The sequence below is a fragment of the Phyllopteryx taeniolatus genome, chromosome 11 (genome assembly GCF_024500385.1).
Source record: "Phyllopteryx taeniolatus isolate TA_2022b chromosome 11, UOR_Ptae_1.2, whole genome shotgun sequence".
Lineage (NCBI taxonomy): Eukaryota > Metazoa > Chordata > Actinopteri > Syngnathiformes > Syngnathidae > Phyllopteryx > Phyllopteryx taeniolatus.
Genome location: NC_084512.1, coordinates 23,723,449 through 23,738,865, shown reverse-complemented (window position 1 = coordinate 23,738,865; position 15,417 = coordinate 23,723,449). Strand labels below are relative to the sequence as shown.

General features: G+C 40.1%; 2 protein-coding genes and 1 non-coding gene across 4 annotated transcripts in view; 1 reads left to right on the top strand and 2 right to left on the bottom strand.

The window, feature by feature from the left end:
- The window catches only part of LOC133486209 (leucine zipper putative tumor suppressor 2 homolog), a 55,950-nt gene extending 45,062 nt beyond the window's left edge, over positions 1–10,888 (top strand). For both annotated transcript variants that reach the window (XR_009790962.1, XR_009790961.1), the window contains one exon: positions 10,418–10,888. The gene's annotated coding sequence lies outside the window, so the exon portion shown is untranslated. The remainder of the gene's footprint in view (positions 1–10,417) is intronic.
- LOC133485919 (PDZ domain-containing protein 7-like) lies at positions 1,228–15,275 on the bottom strand. Its single transcript, XM_061790313.1, is given in 16 exon segments — positions 1,228–1,467; positions 3,212–3,312; positions 3,742–3,955; positions 4,348–4,450; positions 4,552–4,643; positions 4,971–5,164; positions 5,296–5,430; positions 8,882–8,983; positions 8,986–9,123; positions 10,076–10,136; positions 12,107–12,254; positions 12,442–12,484; positions 12,487–12,581; positions 13,008–13,182; positions 13,325–13,462; positions 13,591–15,275. Coding segments are annotated over 16 exon segments (2,073 nt in total). The 5' UTR covers positions 13,763–15,275; the 3' UTR covers positions 1,228–1,305.
- trnat-cgu (transfer RNA threonine (anticodon CGU)) lies at positions 10,455–10,526 on the bottom strand. The gene has a single exon. It is a non-coding gene; the product is annotated as a tRNA-Thr (tRNA).
- Positions 15,276–15,417: the final 142 nt, after the last annotated feature.

Genomic DNA, 15,417 nt, shown 5'->3' with positions numbered 1-15,417 from the left:
TATTATTTGATTAATAAATCTATAGCCTTTATTCATTGTGTATCAACTATAAACAGAGAGGTTTTACAGAGCAGATTTATTTATTTTATTTTATTTTATGACCTGTGACCTTATTTTGTGGAATTTAAAAAGTTGCTTTACTTTGTTTGTATTTACAGTCTTCCTTCCACAAGCCCTACCGCAAATAGCTAAACATCTGCAATTGACACAGCCCCCAAAATGTTTATCATTGCTTATAGATGCCACAAGATGGCGGTAAAGTATTATTTTGCTATTAGACAGGGTGACGACTTGTATAAATCTTCATTTCTTCCTCTCCTCGCTCCAACTGTAGTTCCTTGGCACCAAGATGGAGCCGAAGCAATACTTTTATATTCAACAGGGCTTCAACCTGAAAACAGCAAATAAGTATTTCATGACATTTGATTGATTGATTTACAATCTACAACAAAACAATTTAATATAAAATAAACAAACTAAGGCAAATCATTCATTCGTTTCATTAATCAAAACAACAATTTGAGTTCTGCCTACGTATATCTTTATCTTCAGTGCTGTGTGTACATTATGGATTGCTACTACAGTGCAGAACGTAAGGATGGTGACCCCAAGTGGGCAGAAATAAAACATGCACCTCACGTGCATATTTTGTGTTGGTACTATTGTTTAATCATGCAAAATCAGTTTCTCTACGATGACTTGAATAATTGATGAAATAATCAGTAGAATGATTCATTCTTAGAATGTTCGCTAGCCCCAGCCCTAGTAACGGAATAAAAGTAGCATTCCTTCTTCACAGTAAAAGTGGGGGGGGGGGGGGGTTATGTGATGTTATCTCTGTTATCTTTTTTGTCCATTAGCCTCACTAAGGGACGATGTATGCGCAGAATACTCCACAGTGTTTGTTTCTGACTTGAAACTGTGTCATGGGCTGCCTGTTTTTTGGGGGGTTCCCCCCCCCCCCCCCTCTTCCCAAATCCCTCCTCCTCATATGTAATTAAAGCTCCAAAGTGGCAGATTGCTCCAGAGCAGGCAGCACTTGTGCCAGACAAAAATCCAGCGCCAAAATATAAAGAGAAGCCATTTTGCAATCATCTCCAAACTATCGCTTTTGACGTAATACCGTACAAGAGTTTTAATCTGGCCATAAATCTCATGGAACAGCCTGGGATTATCTCCTTTCTGGCAGACTGGCGGCCCGCCGCATGTTGACTTCATGACTGACAGTCAGTTTATGTGGCATTTAATATTTAAAAAAAACAAAACATAAATTTAGCATTTCTTCATAAATGAAGCCCATTATTGTTAGTAAGCAGGGTCCTTGAGGGTCTCCTTCGGGACCTTGACCACTAGCACCATGGGGTCTTCGGTCTTGTTGCTGAAGGCACGGCGAATGACGTCGATGGCGTGCTGGTGGGTGACGCCCTGCAGGCTCTCGCCGTCCACGCGCAGCAGTTCGTAGCCGGCCTGTGAACACGCGCAAAACAACTCAAAACGTACATGACATGATGAAACATGCTTACAATCTTCATATTTTGCTCATTATTCTTTGTTTTGGGAGTGGAGCAAAAAATGTAGACTGACAATATAAGCATACTCACAGGCATTTATTAATTATCCTCTGCCAAAAAACACTAATATTACTGCAGTTTACTGAGGAGTTGTGACCATCTCCATGTACTGTATGCTGCCATCCAAGCAACGTCTTTTTTTTTTTATCGTACAAAATACGACAATGAAGTGAGCGACTGAAGTGGTACATCAAGCAAGAATGGGAAATAATTCCACCTACAAAGTGTCAACAATTAGTCGTCCTCAGTTCCCAAACGCTTATTGAGTGTTGTTAAAAGGAAAAGTGATGTGAAACAGTGGTAAACCTTTTCGGAAGAAAACCTCTGCTTTGAGGTGAGTATTTATTTATTTTTTTACGACTAGATAAGGATTGTGGACATAATCATAACGGGACTCCTCGTAACGGTAAAACGATTTATGTCAGACACAGCTGGGCCTCTCCCTTCAATATAAAATGAGCACACACACGCACACACACGCACAGTTCCCTACAGGATGTGAGCAGTGTGTTAAGTACTCGAGTGACAAGAGTGACTTCCGCTGACCTTTTTTTTAAATGCACCTGCGTGATGAAGGTTACGAAGTAACACACACGACCAATCAGGTGTGTCTTCCCTCCTCAGCCGTCGGGACTTTCCATTCATTTGTCAAGGAAACAAGTTTAGACAACCCAAACATTTGTTTTTATTTGATTTGTTTGTTGTTGTTGTTGTTGTTGTTGTGCTGCACAGCCTCGTGGCGGCGGCATCAAAAGATTTGGATCATTTACGCAAAGAGGGGATTAAAAAGTGCATTAAAAAAAAGTAATTTATTTGAATTAAATAGATGACAACCTAATCTGACCCTCGTCCTTTTTATGCTCATTTAGCGCATTCATGATGATTATGGAGAGAAAAAAAACAGCGTCCATTCGGAGGATAGTAGTAGTGGTAGGAGTTGTAGTTAGCGAGTAGTGGCGGTAGTACTAGATGAGCTAGTGTTATGGCGAGCCGTAACCTTTATTCTCACTAGTAAGACAATTCAGGAATTAGGCTCACTAGTAGAACAACTCTGTGCACTAGTTTACAACTGCGTCTTACTAGTACTACGAGTGACAAACGACTAATTGGGGTTTCAAAACAGGGATCGGGTGTCACCGTAGGGTTTAAAACAGGGTTAAGGTTTCAAAATAGGGTTTAAAAACAGGGTTAGGGGTTTCAAAACAGGGTTAGGGTTTCAAACTATGGTTTAAAAACAGGGTTAGGGTTTCAAAGTAGGGTTTTAAAACAGGATTAGGGTTTCAAAGTAGGGTTTTAAAATAGGATTGGGGTTTCAAAGTAGGGTTTCAAAATAGGGTTAGGGTTTTAAAGAAGGGTTTAAAAACAGGTTAAGGGTTTCAAAAGAGGATTAGGGTTTCAAAGTCGTGTTTTAAAACAGGGTTAGGGTTTCAAAACAGGGTTTTTATTCCAGATATTATTTGTCACCAGGGTGCGGGGCCTGGAACAGTTGTCCCCTCCCCCCTTGTTCGACACCCCTGAGTGCAATTCAGCGCACTAGTAGGATATCGAATAAATGCTCCAAAGCTCGACGGTTGTAGTAGTGCTAGCTGTGGTGCTAGTTGTCGTCGTGCCAGCCGAAAGTGAATTGAGGACGTCGCTACCTTGAGATCAGGATTCATTGACGCGGCTCCTCCAGGGAAGACCTTCTCAATCTTGATGACTGGCTGGACTCTGGACTCGAGCCCTCCAGACACGCTAATACCTGCACACACACACATTCAAAGAACAATTTTGTTAGTAGTAGGAGTATTTTATTGCTGTATTGTAGCAATACTACTACTCGTGTACACACTCAGGCGTGGCATCACTCTGTCATGTAATCGAATGTGTCGTATGAAGTCATTTGAGCATTTCTTCTGTATCTTTGAGATCCAGTTTAAGGTCCGTGCACTAGTATGTTCTTTGTCCTCACTAGTAGGACGACTGAGGTGCACTAGTCATTTTCTGTTGACTTTTCTTGACTTTTTTTGTTTACATTACTTTTCTTTAATTACAATAATTAGTTACATAGCTCCAGTTACTTATTTACTGTTACCTAGTTATAGTTTAGGGGTGTGTAGACTTTTTCTATCCACCGTACAGTTGTTTGAAAATAATATTTTGGTGACCTTAGCACGGTGCGTCTGCTCACCCAGCGACTGTTTGGCTTTTTTGGAGACGGTCAACGTGGAGACGCGGTAGTCTTGTGCCGAGTGCGAGCGTGACTGCGGGGGGGGGGTCTCAAAAACATCCTTCACGGGGCTCCTGGTGCGTCGGGGCGAGGGAACGCGTACGCTGACGTCAGCAAAGTCCCGCAGGTGACTCCTCAAGATGGAGTCAGGCTTTTTTTTTTTTTTTTTAGGTAACTCAATGTGCAAAACAGAGCAAAAAAAAAACATTTTATTTTATAAGAATTAAAAATAGCAATTAATTGTAATAATATTACAACACCAAATTTAATGAAGGCAAATAAAAACATTTCATCTAATGTATCAGTACAAATAGAATGTTGCATAACGTATTGATACAAGTACAGTAATATTAAAAAGTATACAACATTTAATAAATGAAAGTTAATTACCGGTAACATTATATTTCAATTGACATTACATTACACTCGCCAGTTTTTAAAATCAATTATTTTTTCTAAAATGTAGAATGAGTTGACAAAACACTACAAAAAAACTAATTGCCAGAGCTTTTTTTTTTTTTTTGGAGCATATTTCAAAGTACTATTGTAATCAGAGTGTTGCGTCTATTTCTTACCAGCAGCTCGACTTTTGAGCAGATTGTAGGCGTGCTCTTCAAAAGGCGTCACCAAGCTCTCGAAATGACTCAACTCACTTGGAGGAATCAGCAACCTGTCCAACACGCCATTCATGCAGACTTATGCAGTATTCATGTAAACGTTTTGTCTGTCGTACTTGCTCGTTGTTTGTGGGCGTCAAACATGATGCGTCACCTTATTTCTCTGAGAAGTAGAATCTTCTCTGGCCGGTCCAAGATGACCAAGAGGGGGCGCACCAGATCCTCCACAACCTTCTCACTTAAAAACTGCAGGAGGGCAGAAAGGTTTTTTTCCCTTTTTTTTTTTTTTTTTTTTCAAACGATATTAATTTTTTATTTTAAATTTTTTAAATATTCAACTTTGATATACATTTCTAGAAAAGATTTTTTTTATACCGAATGTAACAATTGTAACAACACACTTTAAAATGCATTTTACACATTCTGAATATTTATATATTTTTTTATTTTTATTTTTATTTTTTCAAATATTTTATTTTTAGATTTTTTTAAAAATTATATATTTTTAATACTTTGAGACTTTTCAAATCAGTTTTCTACTCCAAATTATATTTTCTAATACAAATTTGAAACAGATTGCGCACTCAAGCGTGTGTCTAACCCGCTGACAGCGGCCACCTCGTCCCGGCCGAGCAGCTTGTCGGACATGTCCTCCAGGCGCCGCAGGGACGTCGGGTCTCCCGTCGGTCCCGCGCGGGACTCCCCGGGGGGGGGGGTCGGCCCAACGTGACCTTTTCCTAAACCGGAGGTGGGATACATTAGAACATCTGAAAGCATAGAATATATAGTTAGTACTATAGAAAACTGGTTATAACTAGGCTTGGTTTTGAGATTTTTGTATGGTGTGTACAAATTGAATATATACAAATATATATGTGGCAATATAACGTGATCTGACCTCTGGACGGGCTCCTCTCCTTGCAATCTTTCCTGAAAAACAGGTTGACAAACGTTTTGGAGCGCCGCAGCTTGGGTTTGTCTCTTGGGCTGCGTCTCTCCTTCTCTGCTTGCTTCTGCTGCTGCTGCTGCTCCTCTAATAGAACAATCAATACAACAGTCACCATAAGAAGTCATCAGGTTTATCCAGGGTTGGTATTTTTCATACAAATGTCTTTTGTTTAAAGCACCGATGGTGTTCAAATTGGTCCAAAATCAATACGCAGCCATGTCTTGATGTGAGGTCAGAGCAAGAACAGAGACCTTTTTTTTATTATTTAAATCAAAATGTTAATGATATTTTGCAAATATCTGAGATTTTTTTATTCTGAAAATGAATTGAAATCAATACCTGTAAAATTATTTCAAATAATAGATTTTGTCACACTAATTTATATTATCTATTTTCCTTTTTTTCATAAAAAAAAAGTTAAATATAGATTTCAAATATTTGCAATATTTTTAATAAACAATATGCTAATTTTGTATACCTTTTTAAATGATTTCTTTCATATTTTTTGAATGTATGAATAATAAAATATTTTGAAATGTGTTTTGGAATAATTTTCAATTAAAACGCCCATCCATTTTCTGAGCCGCTTACCGCGGGCGCGCTGGGGCCTATCCCAGCTACCATCGGGCGGGGTACACCCTGAACTGGTTGCCAGCCAATCGCAGGCTAAAATTAAAACATACATTTGAAATCGTTTTAAATATTTAGAATTCATGACAAGAAAATCTTTAAATAGAAAAAATACATTTTGAAATATTTGTAAATATTTAGAATTCATGAAAAGAAAATGTTGAAATGTTTTTTTTTTATGAATGGAAGAGTGAGCACGCTTCTTTCGAAGTGGCTTGATGCGCACGATGTCGCTATTTCTATAGAGCACGATAAATCTGCCTGTGTGAGTGTGCGTTGCGTGTGTATGCGATGCCCTAACGCTGACAAATGGCAGCAATCTTTGTGTGAGCAGGCCATCCATATGGAGAGCACAACATAACAAGTCCAATCAGCCAAGTCGCTCGCGCTCTGCATTCGCGACTGACAAATGAAGACGAAAGGCCAACCAGTCAAAAGGCTTCTATGTTTTTTTGTTTGTTTGTTTGTTCACATAAATGTGATTGAAGGAGTGTGTGCTTCTTTGACTATACCTTAGCATGCAGGAAATTATCATTTTCAATTTGAGGTACTCATTATAATAATGTCATTCACTGCCAGCCGTCCCAGTTAATATGGATATTTGACTTGTAAAGCCGTCAATGGCAGTGAATATGTTTTAAATAGACATCACAATATCATAAACAAAATACATTTAAATAAACATTGAACCCCATTTTCACTTTTGCTAATTGTGTGAGTTGAAATGTAATTAATTCATAATCTTTTTTTAAATATTTCTTCACCTTTTTCAAGTTTAAGATGCGCTAATTTTGAAATGCATTCTACAACCCCCGTTCCAATGAAGTTGGGACGTTGTGTTAAACATAAATAAAAACAGAATACAATGATTTGCAAATCATGTTCAACCTATATTTAATTGAAGACACTACAAAGACAAGATATGTAATGTTCAAACTGATAAACCTTATTGTTTTTTAGCAAATAATCATTAACTTAGAATTCTATGGCTGCAACACGTTCCAAAAAAGCTGGGACAGGTGGCAAAAAAGACTGAGGAAGTTGAGGACTGCTCATCAAACACCTGTTTGGAACATCCCACAGGTGAACAGGCTCATTGGGAACAGGTGGGTGCCAGGATTGGGTAGAAAAGGAGCTTCCATTAATTGCTCAGTCATTCGCAAGCAAAGATGGGGCGAGGTTCACCTCTTTGTCAACAAGTGGGTGAGAAAATAGTCGAACGGTTTAAGGACAATGTTCCTCAATGTACAATTGCAAGGAATCGAGGGATTTCATCATCTAGGGTCCATAATATCATCAAAAGGTTCAGAGAATCTGGAGAAATCACTGCATGTAAGCAGCAAGGCCGAAAACCAACATCGAATGCCCGTGACCTTCGATCCCTCAGACGGCACTCCATCAAAAACCGACATCAATGTGTAAAGGATATCACCACGTGGGATCAGGAACACTTCAGAAAACCAATGTCAGTAAATACAGTTCGGCGCTACATCCGTAAGTGCAACTTAAAACTGTACTATGCAAAGCAAAAGCCATTTATCAACAACACCCAGAAACGTTGCCGTCTTCTCTGGGCCCGAGCTCATCTAAGATGGACTGATGCAAAGTGGAAAAGTGTTCTGTGGTCCGAAGAGTCCACATTTCAAATTGTTTTTGGAAATTGTGGACATCCTGTCCTCCGGGCCAAAGAGGAAAAGAACCATCCGGACTGTTATGGACACAAAGTTCAAAAGCCAGCATCTGTGATGGTATGGGACTGTGTTAGTGCCAATGGCATGGGTAACTTACACGTCTGTGAAGGCACCATTAATGCTGAAAGTTACATACAGGTTTTGGAGAAGCGTATGCTGCCATCCAAGCAATGTCTTTTTCATGGACGCCCCTGCTTATTTTAGCAAGACAATGCAAAACCACATTCTGCATGTGTTACAACATCGTGGCTTAGTAGTAAAAGAGTACTAGACTGGCCTGCCTGGAGTCCAGACCTGTCTCCCATTGAAAATGGGTGGCACATTATGAAGCGTAAAATACGACAATGGAGACCCCGGACTGTTGAACAGCTGAAGCTGTACATCAAGCAAGAACGGGAAAGAATTCCACCTACAAAGCTTCAACAAGTGTCCTCAGTTCCCAAACGTTTATTGAATGTTGTTCAAAGGAAAGGTGATGTAACACGGTGGTCAACATGAGCCTGTCCCAGCTTTTTTTGGAACGTGTTGCAGCCATCAAATTCTAAGTTCATGATTATTTGCTAAAAACAATCAAGTTTATCAGTTTGAACATGAAATATCTTGTCTTTGTAGTGTCTTCAATTAAATATAAGTTGAACATAATTTGCAAATCATTGTATTCTGTTTTGATTTATGTTTAACACAACGTCCCAACTTCATTGGAATTGGGGTTGTAACATAAAAATATATATACCGGAAATTCATTTTAATAATCTATATTTCTGTGACTGTGTGAACCTATTTTCCATTCATCTTTTTTAATTGTTGGAAATTGAAATATTGTAACATTTTAAACAGTTTAAAATGTTTTTAATTTCAAAATGGTTTAAGCGTTTCATTTGTAGTTTTTTAAACAATAAAAAAATTTTACTTTAACTTTATTTTATATTTGTTAATAGTGGCAAGTGTAAATTTAATTATTGTAACATTTTACAATATCTAAAAAATATTTTAAGTTTTAAAATATTTTTGTTTCTTAAATGTTTAAAATTTTAAATTGTGTTAATTTAAAAAAAAAAAGTTTTTTTTTTTTTTTTTTTTACATCAATCCATCTAAGATATTTGTATTTGTGAAACATGCTTCAATGTTTTTAGATGATTTTAAAATATTTGTAAAATAGGTATACTACTTTCATTTTTTTAGAAATATATATACAGTATCAAACGTACGCCACCTGACACGGTGATGTGACTCTGGGAACGTCTGATGGGCTTGCGAGGCCTACTGAGGGCCATGAGGACCTCGGTCTCGCGACCTCGGTGCCGTCCTTCCCCGTCCCAAAGACGGGAGGGGGGAACATGAGCTGGGAGAGAGCGCTGAGGGAGCTCACGGGGGTACTGGATGACAACGACGACACAGACGAATGAGATTCGGAGCCCTGGGAGGAACCCGCCGCCAACGCGGACCCATTGGAAACTGCAAAATCAAACAAGCATCATTCGACTTCACTGAACGACATTTACAACCTAATTGTAATGTATTAGTAACTTGACTTACGAATGACCCGACTTAGCAGATAGCGAACAGGTCTGTTTAGCTTAATGCTAAAAAAAAAAAAAAAAGCAAAACGCCATAGACAGGCTAACGAATAGGATCAGTGTCGCAGTGGTATAGCGGCTATTTGAACACAAATTGTGGAGCAACACATGTAGAGAGAAAATTTAACAAGACTCGCAGGTCATAAGTTCTTTAGCCTCCTCCTTTATCCTTTTCATCCTTTCTTTTAAAAAAATGATTTTTTTTTTATAAATCTGAAAAATACAACTTCTCATAAAATTATAACTTATGTATTAGTGTTTCTTTTCCTTAAAAAAAAAAACTTTTTGTTCAGAAAATGTCGACTTTTTGGTTGTAAATGTAATTTAAAAATAAGAATTCAAATAAGCCTGCTCCTCTATTTGTACGTGTTGCTGCGCCAAGTGTGTTAAGTGGCAGTTGCCACAATTAGCCTTTGCTAATTTCCGTAAGCCCGTCTATGGTATGTTGTATGTTAGCATTGAGCCGGCGGCCTTTCGAGCGTTACAAGCCGGTTGTTATTCCGCATTTGAACACGCGCGCGCGCACACACCAAGTTCAATTTGCACAATGTTCCGTGTGCTTTGTGGGGATCAGAAGCAGTCTGACCTCTTGTGCTATTAATCCTCTAAGCCGCTCAGACAGGACATGAACGAAGAACGATCTTTATTTCCGAGTATGTAATATAACTGAATTTTCACAATCAACTCCAAGAGGCATAGATGTCAGCTCGGTGCCCCCCCCCACCAAATAACTCCGCATTAATACACTGAACAGTGATGTTAAACAGTGTCTTAAAGTATGATCTGTGTGTTTGAAAATATTGTGTCACTTGTGGAAAAAGTCAACATACATTTGTCCAGCCAGCCGTACTCCGCCACCATCTCCTTATATGCGGGGTATCTTCCAGCTTCCTGTAACAGAACTATATATGCAGTATATACAGTGGATATACAAAGTCTACACACCCCTTTTCAAATGCCAGCTTTTTGTGACATAAAAAAATTAGACCAAGATAAATCATTTCAATACTATTTTTTTCATTATTAATGTGACCTTTAACCTGTCCAACTAATATAAAAATACATATATATATATGTGTGTGTATGTATGATTGGTTCATTCTGAATACAGCCACAGTTATAAGGGTGTGCACACTATTGCAATGACATTATCTCATTTGCTTAAATACTAGGTGCCTTCTTTTACTTCCTCTGAGGTGCACAGTCAACAGGCACGGACGGGGATTGAACCCGTGATCTTCGGTTTACGAGACCGACACCTTTCCACTTGGCCACCGCGCCTGCATGGGGCATCCTGCTACATCCCATAATATGGGTAAAACAATACAAGCGTGGGCCACTGCCGATTCGGACAGTTTCACTTAGGGGTGTACTCGCTTTTGTTGCCCACAGTTTTGACATGAATAGCTGCGTGTTGAGTTCTTTCGAGGGGACAGTAAAGTCACACTGTTATACAAGCCAGGCACTGACTACTTTACATGATAGCAAAGTGTCCCCATGAAAAGATATAATCAAATATGAACAAAAAGTGTTCTGTAAATTGACTGTCTGTTGTACTAGAGCGGCTCCAACTACCGGAGACAAATTCCTTGTGTGTTTTGGACATACTTGGCAAATAAAGATGATTCTGATTCTGATTCTGATTCTGAAAATGCGAGGGGTGTGCTTACTTTTGTCAGATACTGATACAGATACGTGTGACGATGAATAGTGTCTATAATTGGCTGCAACACACGCAGGAAGCAGGATAGGACAAATTCCAACCTGATCCCACGGCCGCCCATCAATAATGAACACGGACGCCGTTCACGACGCGCAACCTGAGATAACGAGTACGGCAGCACCGGGCCACTTTTGGTTGCGCTGAGCAGGATTGTGGCGCTCTCGAACACACGTGACACACTTTGGTGTATCGTCCCAACACTTGGGGAACTCCATCACAGGACAAATGATGGACAGTGTCACACTGCCGCGGGGTTGTGAAAAAGAACACGGATGCATTTGTACAGTCGCTCGTAGAAATGCCCGCTTCTCTGCAGTTGAGTAAATAAACGGCCTCGTTAAGAAATGAGCAAATGGGGTAACCATCCATCCATCCATCTTCCATAGCTCTTGTCTTCATTGTAGTCAAGAGTTACATATTGAGTATCTTTAAAATACTGTCAATATTTAAGCATAAAAAAACAAACATAATTCTGAGAATTAAAATACGTTACAATATTTAAGAAATGTTCCAATAAATACATTTGCAACTCGCAATGTTAACGAAAATGATTACGGATTCAGAACAAAAACTGCATTTGGAAATTGCGTTTTTAAAAAGTATTATAAATTAGGGCGGCACCGTGGCCGACTGGTCAGAGCGTCTGCCTCACAGTTCTGAGGTCCGGGGTTCAATCCCCGTTCTTTTTTAAAAACATAAATTAAAATATTTCGAAATATTTAAAATATAAAAAATAAAATATTTGGGGGGAAAAAATTACAATAGTTGCATTTTCAATTCTCAGTTAATGAATTACTGATAAAAACTGTAATTTAAAATAATTGTTTCAAAAAGTATTCTAATATTCAAAATATTTTGAAAGATTTTGCAATATTTCCATTTCCAACTTTCACTGTTAACAAAAATGAAAGCAAATTCCCCACAAAAACTGTATTTGAATTTTTTTTCTTTTTAAATAGCAAAACAATTTTAAAAAAAAAACTAAAAATTCACAACCTATTCACTGACACATTCACACCATCACTATGCAACAACTGATTTAACGCTGCTTGCGCAGAAGTCAGATGAGTTACCCACTACACCATCACTAACTAGTACTGCTACTTTTGCATCCAGCGTCTGCCCCCAAAATTCTCACCCTGATGGTTAACATGACGGGCGTGTGGCTCTTCAGGACCTCCACGGCGTTGCTGTGTGTGATGTCATCGAAGCTGACCCCGTTGGCCGCCAGGATCTGATCCCCCATTTTGATGCCGTGCTGCTCTGCCGGCCCGCCCGGGTCCAACCTGACCGTTGAAACGCAGACATGAACAGATACGCAAACTATTCATCGCTTGGCGAAATGTAGGAATTTTCAGTGCATATTGAGCCCCCCAAAAAAGAAAATTCAGTTGTTGAAAGAAGAAGAATAAACAGTGATTCCAAAAGGCCGCCTGCTTAGAAACACAATTTCCAATTGATGATCTCGATTACTTCGAGACGTAAATTCCCAGTCCAAACTCTCGTCCTCCTCGGATGTGGTGAACAGATGCACTATCCTGCGGAGGGCGCTGTCCTCCGACGGAGTGTGTCCGCCCTCCTCCACCACCGTCCTCCTGTGAATCAGGTCCACCCTAAAACACACACACATTTTTTTGAACTTCCAGGGTGGAGCAGTGCCCCAACACATCCAGCAGAGGGTGCTGTGGTGTCACTTTAATGTCCGAGCCAATATGTAGGGCTACTTCGAACCAAAATCGTACTGTATGTGCCTTGCGATTGGCTGTCGACCAGTCCATGTTATACCCGCCTTTCCTCCTTGTAGCTCCACTCACAAGCACAATGAATACATGTTTAAATCCCGTCAACTGCGTCTTGTGACATAAAAACCAAAGTAGCTAACCGCTAGCTGCCCAAAACAAACGTCTTTTAGCTGTTGATCTCCAGCCAGTCACTGTCAGATAATCAAACGGCCTAAAGGTGAAAAGCAGTAATCCATCCGCTACTGCAATACAACACCAAGACGGAAGAGATGGCAGATGCCAGCACGGTCCGCTCACCAGGTGGTCTCCTCCTTGGAGTAGCGTATGCCGGGGATCTTGCCCACGCGCCTCACTACCATCCTGAGACGGCCGTTTCCCGTCAGGACCTTGACGGCGCCGCCCATGGTGATGCTCTCCAGGCTCACGCCGTTCACCTCCACAAGCTTGTCGCCCACGGCCAGCCCGGCCTGAGCTGGGTTGCGAGGCAGTTAGGTAGGACCGTAAACGGGTAGGTGAGTAATTAGGTAGGTGTGTACTCGATGAATGCCCTTGGGCTAATGAAACAAAGACGCGTCCTATGACATAAGTAGCACGGACGATCGCTTCCTGCTGACCTGCTGAGCCGTGGTCGTCCACCCTGCTGACAAAAACCCCCAGTCCGTGTTCAGAGCCGCCCCTGACGCTAAAACCCAGACGGCCGTCCGCAGTCTTGTCCACCGTCACCGTGCGGATGTCTTCACTGTCATCTCCACCTGAACACACCATCACCAGATAGTACTAGTCGCACGTAGATGTCAACTAGTGCCAACAGTTCTGCCTCACTAGTAACTGTCTGACGAGTGTGCCAAGGTTTTCCCAATCGCTGGATTGTCTTACTCACCCTGTACAGGAGCATCGATGAGGATAACTCGGCCCGTGGGCGAGGACGACCTCCGTCGGTGTCCATGTTGTTGCCCCTTCAGCATGTAGCAGTGGGACCCCCCGGCCTGCCCCCCGTTGTGGACGTGGGGGCGCCCGCCCCCGTTCGTCATCTCCCTGCGGGGGTGAGCCATGCCGCGGGTGCCGCAAGCCTTCCCTCCCTCATCCAGACTTTGACAGTTAGAATAGAAAGTGATTTAAAGGAGAAAGTCCACTCACGCTTCAGGACTATGCGGCAGCCTTTTGTGGCTCTCCCCTTGTCTAGTCCAATCAGAAATGCACGGTGCCCCCCCCCCTCGGCTCATGTTTAATTAACAAGGATGCCTGATGCGGTGAGCTGTCCTGACAAGATCCTGTGTCCTTTTTCTCGGTCATAAAAGTCCTTCTTTTTTAAGATATTACAGCACCATGGCTAGTTATCAATGGTTATCCAATGACTACTTGACAGTGGTGGGAATTGATGAAGGATAAATACATATTTATTGTACTTAAATAGGATTTTCAGGTATCTGTACAGAATTGGAGTACTTATTTTTCTGATGACTTCTGACTTTTAGGTGGAAAGCTGGCATCTCCAAATCTACCACTTTTCAAGAAACCAAAAACAAAAGGCCATGTTTGTTGAGTCATTAATACTAGAAAGACGGCAATCATTTGTAAATCGTATCGATTTGTGGAAAAAAATATTAAATTGACCAAATTTGGACATAAGAGATTAACGATGCCAGCGTTTCATTTGAAAACAGAAATGTCTACTTTCTACTCGTTGCTTTGTCAAAAGGGACTTGTTACTTTTTCCATCATAATACTTTTTTTTTTTTTTTTTACTGAAGTAAATTTCAGAGTTTGTACTTTTTACCAAGGTAAAGGAGTTGAATCAGTACTCCTACTTTTGCCCGAGTCTTTTTATTTATTTTTTTATTTTTTTAATGAAAGAATCACTGCCTAAATACAGTTGAGTCGTATCATTAATAACTTGTTTCGTCTTTTTGTATTTAATTACAATTTAGATTTTATGTGCAGGACATTTTAATTGAATCATTAGCTAAATAATAATAATTTAAAAAAAAATATTTTATTCAGCGCAGTGTTAATGTTCAAACTTGTCTTACAAAAATATTAAATATACTTCCTAGGAATAAATCTTCTGACTCGTTTTTGGTGAAGACTTAGGCCTTCTGAGACACTTAATGATGGCCATGATTTTGGTACTTGTAGAGCTAAGTATTTTTTAGTTGGTACTTGGCATAAACTAAAATGTGGGCAAATGGCTGCGTCGTGACAATAAATTGGGAAACAGCACCATCTTATGGCTAAAAGAGATATGTCATATTGGTGCTGTCGGTTTTCCCACTATTTGTATCACCAGATATCTCAAAGCAGGAAAAAAAATAGTGATGATTGAAATACCGCAAGTTGAAATAAATACAAAATATTACAATATAGCCGAGAAAAAGGTCGGGGGAAAAACTGTCTCGCGCAGTGTTTTCATTGTGCGTCATTGGAAAATAAGCAAAACCACCAATCAGAGCGAGAGGGCGTTTGTCTGACCAATCAGATGTCGAGATTTTCACTCACGTGTGCTCGCTGTTTCGCTTCGGGCAACTAATCACGCCCTGAATACGTCAAGTACTATGATGCATTTGCGTACATCAAAAATTTACCATATCGGCTCCCCCCGATGTTGGAAAAACGGAAAATAGCTACAATTTTTAAATTGATTCATCCGTTAATTTTGACTTCAGGTAACTTGACGCTGAGTTTATGACAAATAGGTACTTATCTTTAC